This window comes from Alligator sinensis, unplaced genomic scaffold, assembly GCF_000455745.1.
Source record: "Alligator sinensis unplaced genomic scaffold, ASM45574v1 scaffold1086_1, whole genome shotgun sequence".
NCBI lineage: Eukaryota > Metazoa > Chordata > Crocodylia > Alligatoridae > Alligator > Alligator sinensis.
In genome coordinates, this window is record NW_005842600.1 from 896,952 (window position 1) to 917,104 (window position 20,153).

The 20,153-nt window shown below is 51.1% G+C and overlaps 1 protein-coding gene across 1 annotated transcript in view; it reads right to left on the bottom strand.

Moving 5' to 3' along the window:
* Positions 1-1,992: 1,992 nt before the first annotated feature.
* The window catches only part of TRPM2 (transient receptor potential cation channel subfamily M member 2), a 51,254-nt gene continuing 33,093 nt past the window's right edge, over positions 1,993-20,153 (bottom strand). Inside the window, exons 21-33 of the mRNA XM_025214735.1 lie at positions 19,136-19,319; positions 18,548-18,729; positions 18,073-18,205; positions 13,964-14,051; positions 12,626-12,713; positions 11,400-11,551; positions 9,353-9,429; positions 9,152-9,253; positions 5,740-5,826; positions 4,860-4,965; positions 4,330-4,431; positions 3,261-3,377; positions 1,993-2,695 (exon numbers count right to left, since the gene is read on the bottom strand). Of these exons, the coding sequence (XP_025070520.1) occupies positions 2,570-2,695; positions 3,261-3,377; positions 4,330-4,431; positions 4,860-4,965; positions 5,740-5,826; positions 9,152-9,253; positions 9,353-9,429; positions 11,400-11,551; positions 12,626-12,713; positions 13,964-14,051; positions 18,073-18,205; positions 18,548-18,729; positions 19,136-19,319 (1,544 nt within the window). The 3' untranslated portion in view covers positions 1,993-2,569. The remainder of the gene's footprint in view (positions 2,696-3,260; positions 3,378-4,329; positions 4,432-4,859; positions 4,966-5,739; positions 5,827-9,151; positions 9,254-9,352; positions 9,430-11,399; positions 11,552-12,625; positions 12,714-13,963; positions 14,052-18,072; positions 18,206-18,547; positions 18,730-19,135; positions 19,320-20,153) is intronic.

Here is a 20,153-nt window from a genome sequence, read left to right on the forward strand (position 1 = left end):
TATTTATTGAGTTAGATGATGCATTAAATAAATCATCATTCCGGCACCCTTTGCAAATGCTAAAATCCACACTCCACGTCTCATGTTTGTTGTCGGTTTCTATTGATCAGTGGACCAATGGGGAAAGAAGAGTTTCTGACTGGTCAGAGACTAAGGGATAGAAATAAGAATCCCGTCAAGAACAGCCATAGTCGTAAAAAAAAGTATACACTGGAAGTCTTCGTGAACTGCAGGGAGCTGACTGGCTGAAAGGGTTTTACAGACATTCTTTCCACACATTTATAGATAAACTGTTTAGGGGTTTGTTTCAACCACGTTTTAATGAGGATAGCTTGTTCGGCTCTGGTAAAAAGCCTGTTCAGAATGACGGCCCTGGAAGGGCTGGGATGGTGAAAGGGTGTGAACAAAGGGGTCACTCCTGTATAGGAACTGCAGGATCCAAGATCAATTCCGAACAGTTTCATCAGGAACATGACCTTCTGTTGAGGTGCGTTCACAGAAAGGACTCCCAATAAAGTCCATCAGGAGGGTCACTCATGGCCTAATCCCCCTGCTTCAGACGTCACTACTATACACACACATCTCCAACTTTGACCCTTTGACAGCTGAGATTCAAAACCAGAAGCTGCAGCCTCAGCCCCTGGAGTTGGATTTCCTAAGCCATAGAACATTTATTCCACTGCCAGCCACTTTCTACTGCTCAGGGGCATGCATGCACATAGGGATGTGCATGTATGCCTGTGTGCATGGAGGGGGGCACACTTTCAATCATAGCTTCAGGAATGACTGTTCAGCTCTGTCTACCCAAAAAAGTGGCATTCAGCATCTGAAGAAGGTGGCTTGCATTACACCAAAGAACAGGCTCAGCTACAACACGGCTCTTAACCAAAGCTAGTTAGGATGCTGGGCCTTCAAAGGGTTCTCAGGTATCTGAACAGAGGTATATAGCAATAAATAGATGAATAGCAGCCATAGACACTCAAAGTCGTTTGGGATTAATGCCTTTATAGCATATGACGGGACATAACCCAGTCTATATTCCCAAGTCAAAATCAGAGGTGGCAACAAGCCTAGGTGGGCAGAAGCAGATTTATTGGCTCACAGGAACACTAAAGAGGCTTTCAGACCAAGAGATCCCAAAGTGTTTTACAAAGGCATGTACACAGGAGTCAGAGGTGAGCCCTGTGGGCATGATCAGGTGGAATGGAGGGCTCTAAATGTCTAGTGTAGTGCCTTGGGCAGACCATAGAAATGGCAGGAGATTTGTGAAACCCTGGCCAACTTCCAGTTATGTGTTATCCAGGAGAAGCTGAACAACTGGGCATCTGGAGAAGGTAGGGGCCTGCTGCTTGCACTTCCAGCCTGCTCTTCTAGGCCCCAGGGAAGCATGACCCTAGCTGTCACAGGTAGCAGCAGCAGCAAAAGTTTGAGGGAAAGATTGACGGTGCTGAGAATGAAAGGGGTGGATGGATTCAAATAGTCTCACTTCACCTATCTGTGAGGAGATGTTTGGACCAGCATTTCAGCTCAGGAGAATGAGTGTGGATAGATTGGGATGCTCATTTCTGAGGAAAATGGAGGCAGGGAGAGGGGTTGAGTTACAAGCAAAAAGGGGCTTGTTCACATTCGCATTGTTCACATTGTTGTTTGTGTGACAGGAGAAAACAGAGGCCCTTGTGGAGATGAAGGCCCTGCTAGGTGCTGTGCAAACAAATGATGAGAGGCTGTCTCTGCCCCAGGGAGTTTACAAGACTTATTCAAGTTGTGCAGAGGAGAAACTGAGACCCAGAGAGACCAAGGCCCAAATCTCTAAAGGCATTTAGAAGCCTTGCTCCAACCTTTACTTAAAATGTCTGTGATAGAGGAGGTAATAGAAACCAGGGCCCCTGGCTAACACTGAATACATCTACATGTATGCTTTAGTACACAGTAGACTAATTTGCTACACAATAAACCATCACCATCTACATGTGCACAGCAATTAGGCTCGTGTAGACTAATTTACTGTGCCGTCAGATAGTCCCATCAGACACAGGTATGATGGCGGAATAAATTACTGTGCTTAAACACATGTAGCTGGTGACATCCAGATTACTTTAATCCAGCTCAAATTGCACTGGAGTTTATTCAGCTGCATGAACTGCACATGTAGACGTGCCCACTGTGAGTCAAGACATTGGCTTGTTATCTTGAGAACCTGGCCCACCCCTCAAAAGGCAAATGAGTGAAGTCTCCCATTTGGGAGCACAAAACAAAGCCACTCAGCCAAAGCATATGTTTCTACTCAGGAAAGCACCAAGCCTGGGAGAGCAGGGGAAGTTACTGGCCAGGTTTGTTGTGCCTCAGCAGAGCGGTGTGAGGCAGTTTGGCCTGGAGGACAGTCCCTCTTGCCAAAGTGTTCCAGGTACCTAAGCAAGAGTCGCATAGAATCACACGGGACCCACCGTCTCACTGGGCCCCGTGGGTCAGGCCAAGTGACAAGCTGGAAGGCCCAGCCTGGAGACTGAGACAAAAGTAGCTCATCTCCTGGATCCAGAAAAAAACATCCCTGATGGCAGTGGTGATTAAGTCAGTAATAGGCACCCAGGAGGGCAGATGCCTTCTGCAGGAGTTCCTTGTGGTTCGTGTACAGGGGGATCCTCTTATCCACCACTTGCCAGCGGATGCAGACCTCTGGGTCCAGCCCCTGGAGAAACTGCAAAGGGAAAACAGTAGAGCATGGCATGGGACAGCTCAGATATGGACAAGATGCTTTCTCTGGATCCCTATTACCCATCACTCCCAACACCACCCACCATGGGATTTTAGGGCACCGCAGCTACTGGGGGCTGTTGGATAAAACCCTGGCTCTACATTTCCATAATCAACTGTAGTGGCCATCCTTCCCCAAGGGGCAGCTGTCTTACCACAAGGCAGTCTAGAGGCACCCATGTGGCGTTTAATAGCCTTTGAAACCCCAGCCAGGAGACCTCTCATACCTGTGCATTCCCCAGGCTGGTTCCCCTCATAGTTGGGTCCCCCTCAACCCACAGAGAGAGAGAAAACCAGAGTGGACCTCACCACCATTCTGAGACCACAAGGTGCCGGGCAGGGATCATGGCTACATCAACACAGACTGGGGACAGCTAGGTCATGCACTGAACTCTGAGGTTTCACCGTCTTTGCTGGGCCCAGGCTACAGCCTTCAACGAGCCTCTTTCTCTGAACTGTGCTGGGAGTGAGGCCCTTTCACCTGGAAGCCGGAAAGCAGGAGTTTTTACCGAGTTCATCCGCTTCATCTCTATGTCGTTCTTATCTTCAAAGTGCACATTGACAGCGATGGTCTCAATCCAGGCATTGTCCGTGTTCCTAGGGTCATCAACGTAGCCCTTGTATATCTGTAAAGGGAGAGAGGACAGCTGGGAAGGGCCCCTCAAGGCAGGAGAGACGTTTCACTGAGTTAGGAGGGTGTCAGCTGTCACGTGGCTTCTGCTCCCTGGTCACCTCTCTGTAGGGCTTGACACTCTTAGGGAGCAAATATGGCTCCTGCAGCTGTGAATGGGCTAGCAGGACAGAGCTGCCTGACAGCTGCATAGCTGGAAAAAGGACTGAGAGATCCAGGGCTTGCTGGAGTCACAGGAGCCTGTCCACTGGCTGCTCTGGGCTTGAGGTCAGGCCTGAGGTTGTCTGGGTTCACTTCCAGAGCATAATACAGGACAGCAACAGCCAGAGCCACATGTCAATCTGATAGGGATAAACTTTCTCAGACCTACTTGGCCCATGGGTGGCTGCCAAGGCAAAGGTAACTGCAGGCCCCAACTGCCCTATCTCTGACCCTATCTGAAGACTGTGGTCTTCCTTTGGTGCTGCCCAAGAATGCTAATTCCATGGTAGAGTATCTGTGCCTTGGGCGGGCTGCAGGAGAATCAATGGGTTTTCCCCACTGGAGCTCCATACCCTGCATTTTGCCAGGAGGCCTTGCCCCAACTCACCCTGCCCTCAAACTCCTGGCCTTTCCAGAAGCCCCACAGCCCAGATGACACAGCTCTGTGGATTGGATGCAGCCTGCGGGCTATATGTTTGACACCTCCATCTTAGGCTGTGTCTACCCTGCAGTGAGAGGTGTGACTGCAGCACTGGCCAGCACTAACATAGGGCACAACAGCAGTCATGGTGCAGCAGTCTAGGTCTGTGCCACCTGAGTCTAGTGGGGGCTCCAGAGATGTCATCAAGTCATTGGCGTGTGCCACCATGTGCCAGGTATATCTACAGATGCTGTAGTCACAACCCCTTGACACCAACCCTGCAGAAACATCCAGGCTCTATGCCCCGCAGGAGCAACCCACGTACCTCGGTGCCCTGGTTAAGCAGGTTCTGGAACTGGGTCCAAAACTCCCGTCTTAGCACGTGCTTCAGCTTCAGCGGCAGTGACTCGCCTGGCTCCAGTGACCCCTGTACAAGACCAGGTTCTCAAAACTGGGCCCTGTCAGCTGGGACTCCTCCCTGCCCCTAGCATGGGAACAGACCCCATGACCACTGCAAAGACAGTAGATGTTACTGAACCAGGTATGACACTGGTCTGGAGAGTGAGCATGCACTGTCCCACAGAGTGAAAACATGCATGAAATCACGTCCCTGCCCATAAGCTCATGAACCTTTGGAACTTACTGCCCCCACAATTTACTAAGGCCATTGGCTTGCCAAGGCTTTCCAAAAGACTAGGCACCACGAACAAGGGTAGAAGTTGTGGTAAAACTAGTACAGATAAAAGACAAAAGGACTGTCCTACCCTACCCCTCAGGATCCCAGCCAGGTGGGGAGGAAGGTGAACAGCACATTGTTCTAGTCCCCGTCCAGCTGGTTGTCTCATTGACTCTTACCCCAGGCAGAGCCCAGTGGTCTGACAAGGGAAACAGGACAACAAGGACTTCCAACATTTTCTTCAAATTCTTCCTGTAAATCAGCCCATCTGTGTTCCTTCTCCAGCTGTGAGAGAGAGATGCATTGCACCACGCTAGGACCCTGCTCCATCACCTCCGCCGCCCATCAGGGAAAGCCAGTGGATAAAGAGAGTTCAGAGACCCATCCGCTAACAGCACCCCACCTCCCCTCTCTGGGATTGTCCCTGCGGAGGTCTCACACTCCCAGCTTCCTCTCTTGCCTATGAGGGAAGGTAAGATGTCTTTCCAGGGTCAGCCTTGAGGATGACAAAGATAAAATCAGCTGCCCATACTAAGGAGTTAAGCCTGGTCCCTATAGCTGAGCATAGGCTAGCTAGCAGCAGGGACACCTGAGCGCAAAATCTTCCTCAGCCCCTGACTCACTGTGGTCTTCAGCAAATCCCTTCATGTCCCTACATCCCTGTTTCCCCATCTATAGAATGGGATGTGATACTTATCCTATTAGAGCATGGTGAGAGGTAATGACTGTAAAGTGCTTTGAAGATGCATTTGCAGGGCAAAAATCACAAGGACAAGTGGGGATTTATTATCCTGGCTAGCTCTTCCCTTGCCTCATGGTAAAGCTGACGTAAAAGAAGTAGCAGACTCTGGATCTTTAAATGGGCCAGATAAAATTGCTACACGAGGGCACCAGGGTCTGTGAAATAGGAACAGGAACCTCTGACACACTGCTGTGTATAAAGGTCTTCTGCCCAGTGAGTTACAGTGCTGATTTTCCTGCCTCACTGGGGGAGGGTGCTGCTCCATTCAACTCACTTGAAGAATGATGCCCAGATGTGCAAGCCTCCATTTCACTCACCGAGTCACAACAGGGTGCATTGCATGATTGGGCCCAAAGTAGCGCAGGCTCCCTCGGCCTCGTAGGCCCGTCCTTCCCATGGGATTCCTAGCACAGAAGAAGCCAGAGAGGTGTTGAGATCCCACTGCTGGCTCTCCTGCCTTGTCATATGACCCAGAGCTTTTTCTCTCAACCCCAACAGCACATTTCACAAGCACTACATGCATACATCGCCTAGCGCCAAAGATGCTGAGAATAGTTTGGTACAAAGACGCATGTTGTTTCCACTCCTTTTTTTAGCTTCTTGGAACCTCTTAATATTCCAGGAAGCAAAGAACAATTGCTCAAAACAACTCCTGGAAAATCATCTAATAAAACTTTACAACTTTTTCCAGTTGGAAAGTATATGACATGGTGCTTTCTAGGCAAGGGTTCAGAGTGGTGGTGTCCTGAGCAATGGGCTGCGTGTTAGCAGGTGGGAATAGTTCCACATTTTTTCTCGTTTTCTACTCTGTCAATAAAGGACTCACAAAAGCTCTGATTTAGTTAGTCTATAAAGTGTGGACAAATCAACCTCTCTGCCTGCCTGTCTCACTGCTGTAGGGCTACAGCCCAAACCCTCCCTCTCTGGTTACAAACTCTGGCAGCTGGATTCACCTGGTCTCCTAAGTAACAGGGTTGTTAATTCCATAGGGAACGGGTAACTCTCTCTTTCTTTGTTTAAGAGGTCCCGCCACTGCAGGTCATGTGACTAGTCCTCTTACCTGGGAAGGTGATGTCTTTTGGAAGCACCAGTCAGCAGCCAATGGGTCTGCTGCTGGTTGGAACTTAGTGATGAGGTCACAACAAGTATATACAGGGTCCCTTCTTCCTGGACAAGGGACAGACATGTTCTGGGAGTGCAGCCGCGAGCCATGTGGCCTCCAGAGTCTCTGGATGGAATTGTGAGTAGCCTACCGGAAACCTAGCTAGTAATTTAGGATTGAGTGTTCTAGATGTGTAGCAATAGGGCTAAACAAGCCCATACTGATTTGCTCAAGGTAGTTCCCCTTTCAACAATCTGTGGTTTATATGCTTTCCACACCCCATCCCTCTTTAAATCAATAAATCTATCTGTCTAAGCACCCCTTGCAGTGTGTGCTTAAGAGGGAAGGATCAGCCTTGGGGGACCACTCCTCCTATATACAACGCAGCTTGTGAATGCTTCAGGCTAAAGGAAGCACCCCAAAAATCTCACAGAGGGTTAAGCACCCTCAAGGTCCACAAGGTCTGTGTATCCTGGGGGGGCACAGAGCTCCAACAAAGACCAAAGCCCGGGTGGTGGCAGTGGCTACCCCAGGCTTGCAGGTGTGCTTCTGGAAGGGGGATGGCTGGACATAGGCACCCTGGGGAAGGCACCTGAAGCATGGTTCTTGGTCAGCCACAGTAAGGTGGGTGGCTCAAAGCAGGAGCACCCCCTACTGTCCTACCACATAAGGTACAAAATTTACCCTGCCTTGTGTCCGACTTCAGATTAACATGGTTAACTGCATCTCTCATTAATATTTATGCCATAACCCATTTCCCCGTGGAAAACTCTGCAGCAGCATTTTCTTTCTTGGTGCTGAGGTTTCTAGGGCACAGTGACACAAAGTCGGTCACATTAGGATCAGTTGGGGCATTTTCCACAATATCAAACATAGCCCCAGGCCCAGAAGTTCTGCTTTCACACAGAGAAAGTCACCAAGTGAAAGTGGGCACTAGGCAGAAATATTTCCAAGTGTCAAATCAGCTGTGATGTTCATGGGGTTGTTTACACTGGATTTTTTGACCCCACATTAAAGGATAACCAGTGATTTCCCAGGAGTTCACATGTTTGTAAAGGCTGGTGTGAACAGCCCCATCATTCCTGCTTCACAACACGGGTAATGTCCAGTCTGGCCTTTACAAACGTATCAACCACCCCCAATTCACTGGCACTACATTAACTCAAGGGGAAAAAAAGAGTCCAGTGTAGTAACACCATTTTCATTCAGTGCTCCATAAGCCAGGACTGAGGCTTGTCTACACAAAAGCATTCAGGAAAATTCATATGAATTAGCTAAAGACGTGATCCAAACTAGTTAAACTGGATTAACCCCCTGTGCGATACTCTTAGTTACCATTAAAGCTGCCTTCATTCTGCTCATCTTGGAAATGAAATAAATTGACTTATATTAAGGCCACTTTAATTCCAAAGAGAGTCCATGAAGAAGTTTAATGCAGTCTACCTAGTCTCCTTTAAGAGTTCATTCAAATTAATTTTCCTAGAGTATGCTTACACAGACAAACTTGCCACAGAATTTAGCTCTGAACTGGGTAGCCAGAGCCTGCCCCGAGATGGACTCAGCCATTCAGAAAACTTAAGGAGAGCAAAAACTCCCAAGCACATTGAATAACAAGTCTGCCCTGCACCAAGCAGACTGCAATAGTGGATAACACTTCTTTCTCCAGGGAGGGTTATTTTTTCCTCTCATTCACTCCTGACTGGTGCAGTCCCTTTAAGGCAGTAGAAGCGGGAAGACTACCCTGATCTATATTGGCTGTGAGGAGCAGAAGGAGAACAGTACAGGAGAAAGAGGAGGTGTTCGGGGTCTGCTTCCTCAACGCCCCCGTTTGTTCCTTGGGAGCGTGGTGTAGCTGTGCCCTCTCCCCTGGTGCTCTTTGGGCCTGCTCAGCTGGCTTAGCCCAAGAAGACCCGACTGCTGTCTGTTCTGAATCCTTTCACCCCTCACTGTGCCAGTCCATGAACTCAGTCCCAGCTGTGGCACATGCCACCCCCACTTTGCTCTGAGTTTGTGAAGGCAATGAAAAGCCACCACCAAGTGCCTGCCCCACATCTGTAACCAACAGGCAACTTTTGCATGGCAAACAGCCAATGCTGAGTTTTCCAGGAACCCTAATCCGGCCACCAGAGCCAACCAGCCTCAGCAATCCTTGCTCTGTGACCGGCTGTGAGGCCTTGGCTGACTGAAGAGCAGGTGCTTTGGGGTACAGTGCTCCCTGCAGGGAACAAAGGCCTCATTTACAGCAGAGGAACTTCCTCATCTTCCTGTTATTCTTCAAAGGAACCTGAAAGCTCTGCTCAGGGGCAAGGACTCCTGCCTCAGCAAGGGCCAGGTTGGGAGCCTGCCAGGACTGTGAGGCCTGCCCCTAATGCAGCACGGGGCATGTTGCAGCTGCTCATGCAACAGCCAGGCTCAGGGACACAAAGGGAGAGCAGCTGGGCAGTGCACTGCATTGTGGGATTCCAGGGGTCACACTGGGCTGTGATGGGTATGACTTCCCCCTCCCCACCTCTCCCCAGGGAAGCGGTGAAACTGAAGCATAGAGCGGCAATGAGCCAGGCGTGCTTTGCTCTGGAGACCTTTGCTTGTGAAGCACCCTCACTCCCCACCCTGCCCAGCTCACTCACAGCGGCAGCCCCTCCTGGATGTCGTAGGTGCCATGGAAGCTCTGCCGGTTGACCAGTCCATCCATCGTGTTGAAGCTGATCTTCAGCAGAGACTCCACAGAGCTGGAAAACAGAGCAGGGGGTGGCAGAGGGGGACCAAGAGGGAGAGGTGAAGGGTGGGGGGGAACTGAAGAGGAAGAGGCAAGCAGATCTGACACTCACTGTCCCAGAGGGTCACAGGCAGCCTTGTCCTTCCTGTCTGCAGTGAAGAAGGGTGGCTGATAGATCTGGAACTCCACCTGCAGTGCACAAAGCTCCCTTCAGCCTCCCAGGGGACGATGGCTCCTGAGCCTGGGCATCCCTCCCATGGCTCCAGCACAGCCCAGCTCACTGCCCCATGGTCTCTTTTGAGTTGATCCTGGGGAACTAGCCCCTGATGGGACACAGGATGGGCACCTCCACTGCTTGGTGCTGCATTGGAACCCAGTCCTGTCATAGCCAGAGGCTCTATGAAGGGGACTGGGCTCCAGGTCAGAGCTGCAGGGCTGGCAAAAGACTCCCTATGGGGACCCCAGCCTGTGCCCACCACTGGCCTTGGGAGCACTGCAGCTGACACCAAATGAAACCCAATGTCCTGAGACAGCCAAGTGCCTAGGTGACAGCTGAAAGCCAAGTGCCTCCTATGTGTCCTGGCTCATGGCACAGACACTTAGGGAAGTTCTCAGCCTGCTTTGCTCCTCTCCAGTAGCACAGAAAGCTGAGACCTCAGCACACATGGCTTTGGTGTCATTGGACCTCTTCCCTCTGGCTACCAGCACAGCAGGAAGTGCCAGAGACAGCATGGGCACTCCTGGCTGCTCTGACCTGCACCCTGGGTTGGAGACCAGGTTGGAAATCAGGGAGCTGCCACCAGGTACCAGCTGGACCCTCTACTTCTGCCTCACTCTGCATTAACTCTGTGAAGCAGAGACTTTGGCCCTCCACTGTTGACACCACTCTGACTTAGGAAGGTAACGTGGGCCAAATTCTCCGGTCCTACCCCTGGGGACTGAGTAATGGCTGAGTTGGGGCATGGAGATTGTGAGTGTGCAGCCAGAGCCCTGTTCCCAGACAGACAGGATGTGGTCCAGACAGAGTTGTTTCCTTAGCTGAGAATTTCAGGCCAGGATCATCAGGTATATGCTGGTCTTCCAGAAAGATGCAAGGAGGCCTATCTTGCAGGTCTTGTCAAGGCCGGGACTGAGCGCATCCCACCTCCCCAAGTCTGCTGGTATATTCCAACACCAGAGTGTGCCCTTAGGCTGCTCCAGACTCATGCCCAGCACCCACTCTTGAGCCCTTGGCTGCTGGTGAGACTGAGAGAAAGGCGGCGCCACTTGCACACTGAAATATGGCCATGTTATTCATCTACAGCATGCTGGATAACACTTGCAAAGGCACTCAAGTAACTAAGGAGTCTGCAGACCATTTTTAGAAGAGATCTAGGTACAGAGGAGTCAAATTCTCAGGGATTTGCCATAAATCTTGAGCACCAAAGTACCTGAATCCCTTTAGAAAATGAAAATCCAGCTGCTAACTCACTTAGGTGCTCTTGAGATTCTCTCTCTGCTAACCTATACACCCATGCAGAGGATCAGTAGCAGCTGCTCTCTACTACACACAGGCAAGGACAAGGCCCACATTTCAGATGGAGGTACCTAAGGACAGGTATCTGAATGTATAATGAGGTTTCAAGCTAAAATCTGAGGTCCTGGGCCCCTGTGGCTCCCCCTGACTTCTGATAATGGGGCCCCTTATCTACAGGCCTAAATGTGGATGGAAGCTCCAAGTTTGATATTGGTGGCCTAATAGAAAGCCTGGGGTAAGCAACCTTTAAGGAAGAGCAGGCCGAATTAATGCAGTTAGGTCCAGCAGCCCCCACATCCTCCCTCTGTGTTGCCTATTCATAGATTATTATGGGCTGGAAGGGACCTTGCAGATCATCGAGTCCAGCCTGGTGACCTAATGCTGAATTGCCCCGATGTCCCAGCTTCATAGGCTGGATTTGGCCTGTGGGCTGTAGGTCGCTGACCCCTGGTCTATGTGACTGGCATGAAAGCATGTAGTGCAGCAGCGTCTCACTGAACACAGCGGTTCCCAGCTCCTTGCTCAGTGCTCAGCCCACAACACCAGCCTACCTCCATCAACACCTATGAAAAGTGGAGCCCCTTTCCTACAAGGTGGCATCTCCCAGGCTCAGGGCCTGCTCCCCGTGGGCCAAGACTCCTACCTCCCAGGGCACCTTCTCGTCCGGCACCGGGAAGCGGATGGTGTAGGAGCTAGGATATAGGAAGTTGCGGGCATTCACGTGATACATGGACTTCATCTCCTGAGGTTTCTCTTCCGAGTCATAGTCCTTCACCTCAGGCATTTTGCTGGGGACTGAGACAAGCACAGACAGACAAGGTCCCACAAAGCAGAAAGGGAACTGTGAGACCCAAGAGGCATTAGGAGGTAAAGCTATGGGGGTATTTGGGGGTATCCTCACAACAGCATGGCTTTCCTCACTGCCCAGAGCTCACTGGAAGCAATGGACAAAATCCCATTATACCCAGTGGTTTCCAGTCAGAATTTTGCCTGCCAAGTGGTGACAGGTAGTTTGTATGAGAGGTCAGCACTGGACTCCCTGTTTATTCCCGCTGTCCCAGATGCCTGGTGCTGCAGCCCCTGCTCCGCCCCATCATATGGCCTGCACATCTGTGGAGGGTGGAAGCAGGTGCTGAGAGCAAAGTCAACACAGAGAGCTGGGGGTAGGTGGGAGGTTAGGAGCTGCCTCCAAGCTTCCCCAGCAGCTGGGAAAAGAGAGGAGAGGACCCTCCAGAGGAGAACCAGAGCCCATTTGGGGATGGGAAAAAGAGAGAGGCCTGGAGCAAGGGCAAGAGGTGCCTTCACAGGTAGATGGGAAAAGTGACTGGCATGCCCAGCCCAACCTGGAGGAGCTCCAGCCCTGAGGCCAAGTCTGCACAGACTCTGTGCCAAGCCCACCTCACTCAAGGCTTGAAAGTGAGGCATTACAGCCAGCTCAGAGTGGCCCTAGGCACAGGCCAAGAAGCACACTGGAGACATGGAGCCTGTGCAGGCAAGCCACGTCTTTGGGACCATCATGCTTCTGTCCATGCTCTTGGTGAAGAAACTTGCACCAAGCTGAGGAAGCTGACTCAGCCCATTTGAGAACAACCTTCCCCCTCCCACCATGGCTCCAGGACTCCAAGCAGATCCACAATCCTGCAGAGGAAAGGAAATGCAAGAATGTGCAGTTTGCTTTGGCTATTTAGCACATGTGAGCTCCTGAGACTTGCCAGGAATGGTCAGGAGAGACCTCAGCAGAAAAGCAGGAGTGATACCAGCGTCAATCCTTTAGAAGCCAGTGGAGAACCAGGTCCCAGAAGGCAAAGGATGCTCTGTGCTCACACTCCCTTTCATGTACCTGTGCAGCCACAGACCTGTTGAACTTACTCATGGGGGGAGCATCCTCCTCCAGCCCATATCCATTCCTGTACAGGGCTTGGACAATCCAGTTCAGGGCCTTGGCGCTCTGGAGCATCTGTTTCAAAGTATTGAAGACAGTCAGTGAAAGCCACCTTTCTACCAGGATCTCCTTCCCAGTGCCCAGTTTGGAGGGGAGGCAGAGAGGGAGGGTCCATGGCTTCCCTTATGGGAGAGGTTTCCTGGACAGCAGAGGTGGGGATTCAGTTTGAGATGAATTTACAGCTCTCTGAAAATCCTGGAAAGGTTTCCCAGATTTCTTGGTAGTCCCGGACACAGCCTGTCCCCTAAACTCCTGACACTGCCACCCAGTCTTGGGCACAGTCCATTCCACTCAGGTGTGTGACAGGTTCAAGTCTCCAGATGCTTCTTTCTATTACAGCTGGGAAATGTTTTTTTGGTGATGAGCGAGTTCACTGAAAAATGAAGTCTCAGTCACTCCGTAGGGAATTCCCTGAATTCCTACCTTAGATAATTTAGGTTAATTACACTAAATGGTTTCAGCTGGAAAACAAATTTTCAGGGCTCGATTCACAAAGCTGCCAGAGGAGGACGAGAACCTCCCCTTTTATACAAGGGTGCAGACAGAAATGGATGAGGCCTGAGCTCAAACTCCCCCAACCCCCATCCCTTAGGCTGAGGAGATTCACGTGCACATCTTGAATGTCCTAGGAAAGGCTATACACTATCCTGTAAGGATATGTGCTTCACTTCTTGTGCTGGAGCTGTCCCACTTTGTGTGAATCACCTGAATGCCACAGACAGGAGGAGGGTCTCAAGAGGAACACCCGGGTACTACTCCCTGCTTCTGTGAATCTTTGATCCATCAATGCAAAGTGGAACAGCTTTGACGGGAGGGGTCCCTGTCTCCCCCTCTCCCTCACAAAGGCTTGGGGGTTGGAGCACTTCCTTAGCAGATGTGGGTGTAGAAGTCCATTGAGGTAGTGGTAAGACTTGAACCCACATCTTGACTGAGGGCTCTAGACACTGGGCAAGTGGACAGTGCAAGAGAGAGAGCCTCCCTTATCCATCTGTCTTGTGAATGGGGCCTCTCACTGCATTTGTTCTCCCCCCCCCCCAAGCATCCATGAGGAAATGACCCACTTTGGGTCAAAGAGAACATTTCCCATTGAATGAAAATTAACTTATGTGTATAGCGGGGTCATTTTGACATGAAAACAAAACATCTCAATTTTGTTTCATCCAAACTGAATCCTCCTCGCCTTTTTTTTTTTTTTTCGGTTGGGCTGCTTACCCAAAGCCTCACTAGTCACACAGACTTCCTCTGCGTGGGGAAGTCTGCCTCACCTGCTCTTCCAGACACAGTAGCCTCTGCTCTACCATGCTCGTCCTCTTCACCCGGTCCAGTTCCAGCAGCTCTGCCAGTGTGTCAACTCTGAAATGGAAGGAGCACAGAGAAAGAGAGAGATAGAAAGCTGCTTTAGAGAACCAAAACCTGCATAGAGGCAGGCAACGCAATGGGCAGTGGGGCTACTGCAAAACAATGGATACAGACAAGCTGTCTGGTCAATGTGCATTCACTTAGACCTGTGAGCACAGACAGCCCTTCTCTGCACTGACACACACAGTCAAAAGGAGAGCACAGTGCGACAGTTCTGTCCCTGCAGTGTCAGCACCCATGGTGTTGGTGGCAACTGTCTCATAACTAGTCACACAGGGCTGAGGTGCAGGCCTGAGCAGGAGGCAGTGAAGAGCTGTACTGCCTTTGGGGAAGCTCAGAGGAGGACTGTGCTTCAGTCAATGCTGGAAACCTGAAGCAGAGGTGGAACAGGTGTGTCACACTGTCAGATGGCATGCTGCGTGTCCAACCCTGCAGACTGGTGTGATGGGGGACACCTCCCTTGTCCCACTGCATGCACCAGGTGGGAGTAGTCTATGCAGGGATTGCAGCTGATGGTGGCTTTCTCCCTAGGAGCATGGCCAGTCAGGGCCACAGTAAGCAAGAGCTTTTATGGGCAATGCCCACTGATCTCACACACTGGCAGAACTCACACCCAGCCCCTCATTCGGGCATTTGGTGCTCCACACAAAATGGTCTACCCAGGCACCAAAGTCCCCAGCTCCCCCTGAGCTGCTCATGCTCACCTGCCATCCACTGGCCTCTACCAAGCTGCTTTCATGGGCATAAAATCCTTCTCACCCAAATACACCCAGTCAGTCCTTCTCTCCCCATTTCCCCCATCCAGGACCACAGCAGTGTAGAGAGCTGGCACAGCATGGAGATAGGGGCCTGCAGAGAGCAGACCAAATTCTACTCTCCTTCAAGGTCCTCAGTGGCTTCTAAGTGCAGCCTGGGCATCGCCCAGATGCTTTGTCTCTGTGGTCCTTGGTAATAGGTGAATGGGGTCAGAGCCTCCTGGTTAAAACAGCAGCTCCATCATTCCCTGTACTTTCCTCACAGAAGCAGGGGTGCACCCAGGAGTACCCACATCCATGCCATATATTTCCACTTTGCCCTCCCCACTGCTGCTAGGACAACAGAGTAGGTCTGTTTAGTAGGGCTGTGTGAGGGTTCGGACAGAGCTTTGGATCCGGAGAAGCTTCGGACGTCTGAAGCAGCATGTCCGGGTCGAGGCGCTGGCCTTGTTAGGCTTCCCGAAGCAGTTCGGAGCCGCCTTGGAGATCTGGCCATAGGGTATAATGGGCAAACAATAAAATATATCTATAACTTTGTTGTTTTTTGTCCAATTTGGATGAAATTTTCAGGGGTGGAAGATTCTGCAGAGAGCATGAATTCTGCCAAGTTTCAAGAAGGTCAGTGCAGGGGTTTGGGGGGGAACTGCACCCCAAATTCTTGAAAGCAAAACTCCTGTAACATCTATGTGTAACACCACAGGGGGGTCAAAACTGCAGGGCTGGTAGCTCTTGCTGAGGCCACAAAGCCTGCCAAGTTTCAAGAAGATCAGTGCCGGAGTTTGGGGGGAACTGCCCCTCAAGCTGCGGACAAGCAAAACTGGTGCCATGGGACCCTGTGTGTAAGGCGCAGCGGGGTGACAGCTGCAGGGATGGTGGCCCCTGCTGAGGCCACGACGCCTGCCAGCTGTCGAGGAGATTGGAGAAGGGGGGTTCTGGGGCCCTGCACCCCTAGCTGCTGACAGACAAAACTGGTGCCCTGGGTGCTTGTGGGACTGACTGTGTCTGTCTTGGGGCAGGGAGAGGAGACTACTGCAGGCCTGGCTGCTAAGCTACTGTGTTACCAGTTACCAATCAATCATGATTCACTCAGGGACCAGCTCAATACACAGGAACTAGCTAATGTAGCCAGTTAATTGCCATCAATTAGCACCTACAAAAGCAGAGACTAAGGAGAGGAAATAATTAATACAGACAATCAATTGCCCCAAGACAGACACTGTCAGTCCCACAAGCACCCATGTCAGGAGTTTTGCCTGTCAGCAGCTAGGGGTGCAGGGCCCCAGAACCCCCCTGCACTGATCTCCTCGACAGTTGGCAGGCATCATGGCTGCAGCAGGGGCCACCATCCCTGCAGCTGTCACCCCGTTGCGCCTTAACATACACAGGGTCACCCATGTCACGAGTTTTGCTTCTCCGCAGCTTGAGGTGCAGTTACCCACAAACCCCTGCACCAATCTTGAAACTTGGCAGGCTTTGTGACCTCAGTAAGAGCTACCAGCCCTGCAGTTATGACCTGCCTGTGGTGTAACACATAGATGTGACAGGAGTTTGGCTTTCAAGAATTTGGCGTACAGTTCCCCCCAAACCCCTGCACTGATCTTCTTGCAACTTGGCAGGTTTCATGTTCTCAGCAGAGGCTACCAATTCTGCAAGTTCCATCCAAATCAGACAAAAAAAACAACAAAGTTATAGATATTTCATTGATTCCCCATTATACCCTATGGGCAGATCTCCAAGGCAGCTCTGAAGCTTCAGAGCTGCTTCAGCTGGATCAAGGCAGAAACCCAGTCCGAAGCTGGATCGGATCACTGCTGACTCACACAGGCCTACTGTTTAGCTTTTTTCCAAGCAGCTCAGATCATTCATAATCCACCAACTCCCCCTCCACTGACACAATCCAAGTCCTGCTGCCTGCAGCGCTCATCCAGCTCTGCAAGGAGTCACCATAGTGAGAAGCTCTCTGTCCTGAAGGGCAATCCCCCAGCACGTGGCTGGGTCCACCATGGATGAAAAAGGAATGTACCCAAGAGTATGGGCTGGAGTGTGGGGCCAAAACTATGGCATAGCATTTTTCTCCACTACCCCAAATTCCCATATTCAAGCCCCTGGTTCCCTGGGTGAGTGAGATGTGGAACACCACACCGAAGCACATTCAAGCCCAGGGGAAGAGAGCAGCTGCCTCAGTTTGTAGTGTCATGAGTGACTTTCAGACTGATGAGCTGGGAGGGAGCCCCAGGCAGCCTGCGCTGGGAAGTGAGGTGATTGGGAACATGGTAGGTGGATTATCAAAGCTCTGGGAAGAGGAAGAGGCTGAGACAAAAGACCTTCAGATCCACTGTCCGGCAGAAAGTGGTGTGGTGAGTCCGCAGCTTTTAGCAAACCACATCCAGGTGTCATGCCAGAATGGCCCAGGGCAAGTGCAGCTCCAGACTGGAAGGGATGTGGAGTTGCCCTGTAGTAACAGCTGAACACTGCATGCTAACCTGACTACCAGAAGGCCTCACATAGGAGGATACTGGTTCAGCTAAAGGGATAACTGTAAAAAAGAAACTGCAGGTCAGCCACTTCTCCACAACACTTGAGAGATGGTGCCAGATCAGGAAATAGCCTAGGACCATGAGAAATCAAGAGCTGCATTGGGAGCTATGAAAAGTCTCCCAAGGGCAAGAGGTATTTTTTCCAGAGGAACCAGAAAGAAACACAGGAATCTGTGGGGGTAGGGGAGAGGGTCTGAAAAACCTCAACCTGCCTCAGTTACCATGAGAGTTTGGTACACTAATCAGCAAGACAGATACATGTGTAGACTATTTCTTGTTTTAAAACGCATCCTTTCCCTGAAATGCTGTGTTTCTTTATTAAAATAGACTGCATTGTGGTTCAAAAGGGTGGTCTGGTCACTGGAGGCATCACAGGTCACAGATGCCCATGCAGGAGAGCTACACACATCAAGACCAGCTGGAAATATGGTTAATAAGCAATGTGCTTAGGCCCAGGCCTCCCTTGAAGAGGGATTCCCCCCAGGAGAGGTTTAGGTATGAGGCCTGGCATCAAGGCATGCACAAGCAGAGGGAGAAAGGGGCAGTTCGCCTTGGAACTATGACATGTGGCACAAGGGACATCAACCACCCAAACCCAGAGAACAGTGTCAAGCAGAGTTGCCCACATGTGATGCAAGGACAGAGACATCCGTTGTTCTTCTCCACACAAGCAGCTCTAAGCAGAAACACAACCTGGCCTCAGGGAAGGGATGGGGCCGGTACCTGAGTGCAATGTCTTGGACCCTCTGCTCTGTGTTTTGCTTCTCTCGACATTGCTGACTCTGCAGGTAGTTCTCCTTCAGGTACATCTCCCAGGATAGGAGAGCTGCTTCCTCATTTTTCTCCAGCTTTTCTTCTGCAGAGGAAATGAGAACTGATCAAGGGAGGAGAACCTGCACACGGCAGGCCAAGTTGAAAACAAACTGTGTAGGCCATATTCAGCCCAATATAAGCCCCAGTGCCATTTAGTAGTAGCTCACTACGTGGTCTCTAGATCCCAGTCTAGCACAGTGGCCACTACTGTCACCCAGTGTCTCTTAGAGCACCAGGGCCACCTTAACAATGGCACACAAGACCATGTACCAAGTCTCAAGCTCAGTCCTTTGTGCCACAAGGATTATTAGAATGCCAGCCAGACCTGGGAAGCACAAAGCCCCACATCATTACAGCTGGCTCCATTGGGAAAGGAGCTCCTTACTGAGCTGCTTGGGCCGGGTGGCTGGCTTTCGCAGAACGACCCTCCTGATGAAGAGCTGCAGGTGGTTGAGGAGGATGAAGGGTGGCGGGGCCGGAGGCCGGCCATGATACTCCTCAATGAGGTCGTGGCGCTGGAACTTCCAGATCTGGTCAGTGTGTGCCTGCACCTGCTGAAATGTGTAGCTGGGAGGGGCAAAGCAGAGGGGTTATCTGTGGTGTGGCCAGAGGGCTGGGAAGAGGTCCAAAAAGAGACAAATACATGCCATCCTGGGGGCTAGAGAAACACAAGCCTGCACCACAGTACCCGTCTGGCTCAGCACTACCCCATGCACAAGGATGCTCAGACTTTGGGCATAGGCCTCGTGCCCATAAGCACCAGGTAACCTCCCATCAAAGCCAGTGTCAGAGCACCAGCTCACACACAAGTCCATGCCCCCAAGTTGTCTCTGCCATGCAGATCAGAGTGCCCAGAGCTCCCGCCTAAGGACGGGCTCATCCCACAGCATCCTGCCTTAGCTCACCATTTCCTAGCACCACCTGCTCCATGAAGCACAGCTAGGGATGTGCAGCAAGCTCAGGACAGACTCACTTAAACATGGCGATGAGGAGGTTGAGGAGAAGGATGTTGGTAGACAGCAGGTACATGCACAGTAGGAGGACTGTCAGCCACTGCGGGAAGATGGGCTCCATGTTCTCTTCACTGCTCTCTGGGCACTTTGGTTTGTAGGGGTCAGTTCCATTTGGGCTGCACTGATTGATGTTGAAGTTCACCCCTACAAGAGAACAGGGAAGAGCTCGACAATGGGACACCCCAGCTTCTTGCATACACCTCAGTCTTCTAGCATCAGGTACTGGCATTTGGGCCTCTCTGCCCAAAACCAAGAGCTGACATGGAAAGTACACTGCCTGAATGGTGTTGGGTTCATAGCAGCCTGTGCTTTAGCTTGTTTCTCACTCTCCAAGCATCAGCTCAGGCCCTGCATGAGGCATGGACACTCAGCTGCCTCTATAGGAACAATAGGGCCCATTGTGTTGCCCTGACTGACTAGCCTTGTCTCCTCAGCTAAACACTGGTAAGAAACTAAAATAGGCTGGTCCAACTAAAATAGGCTGGTCCAACCTCACCTCTGCGCTCCCAACTGCATTAGCTAGTTACTCCTAATGACGATCTGGCCAAATAGGATGAGCAGTCCCTCAGATCAGATCAATTCAGGCCTTTTTTTAGGCTGGGAGGCATTTGTGAACCCTTCCTGATTTTGGAGGAGGCTGTTTCTATTTGCCTAGTATTTTGGATGAACAGATTACAGCCACAGAGGGATCACAAACTACTTAGTGCAGCTGTACTACAAGCACTTTTTCCAGTATGCAGCCAGCCACATGGCATTATTTCTGCTGTCTGACAGTGTGAGCCTAACTTTAGGAAGGGAAGAGCAAGGAACAGATAGCAAAAACTGCCTTTCCCTGGCAGACCTGCAAAACCTCCAAGAGCTGCTAGTATTTCCATGGAAACCAGTGATGGTCTCAGGAGTGACAGAGCCTCATTGCTAGCCACAGCAAAGAGGCCAAGGTATTTCTTTGGCATGTGTCTGTGGAGAGAGCGAGGAATG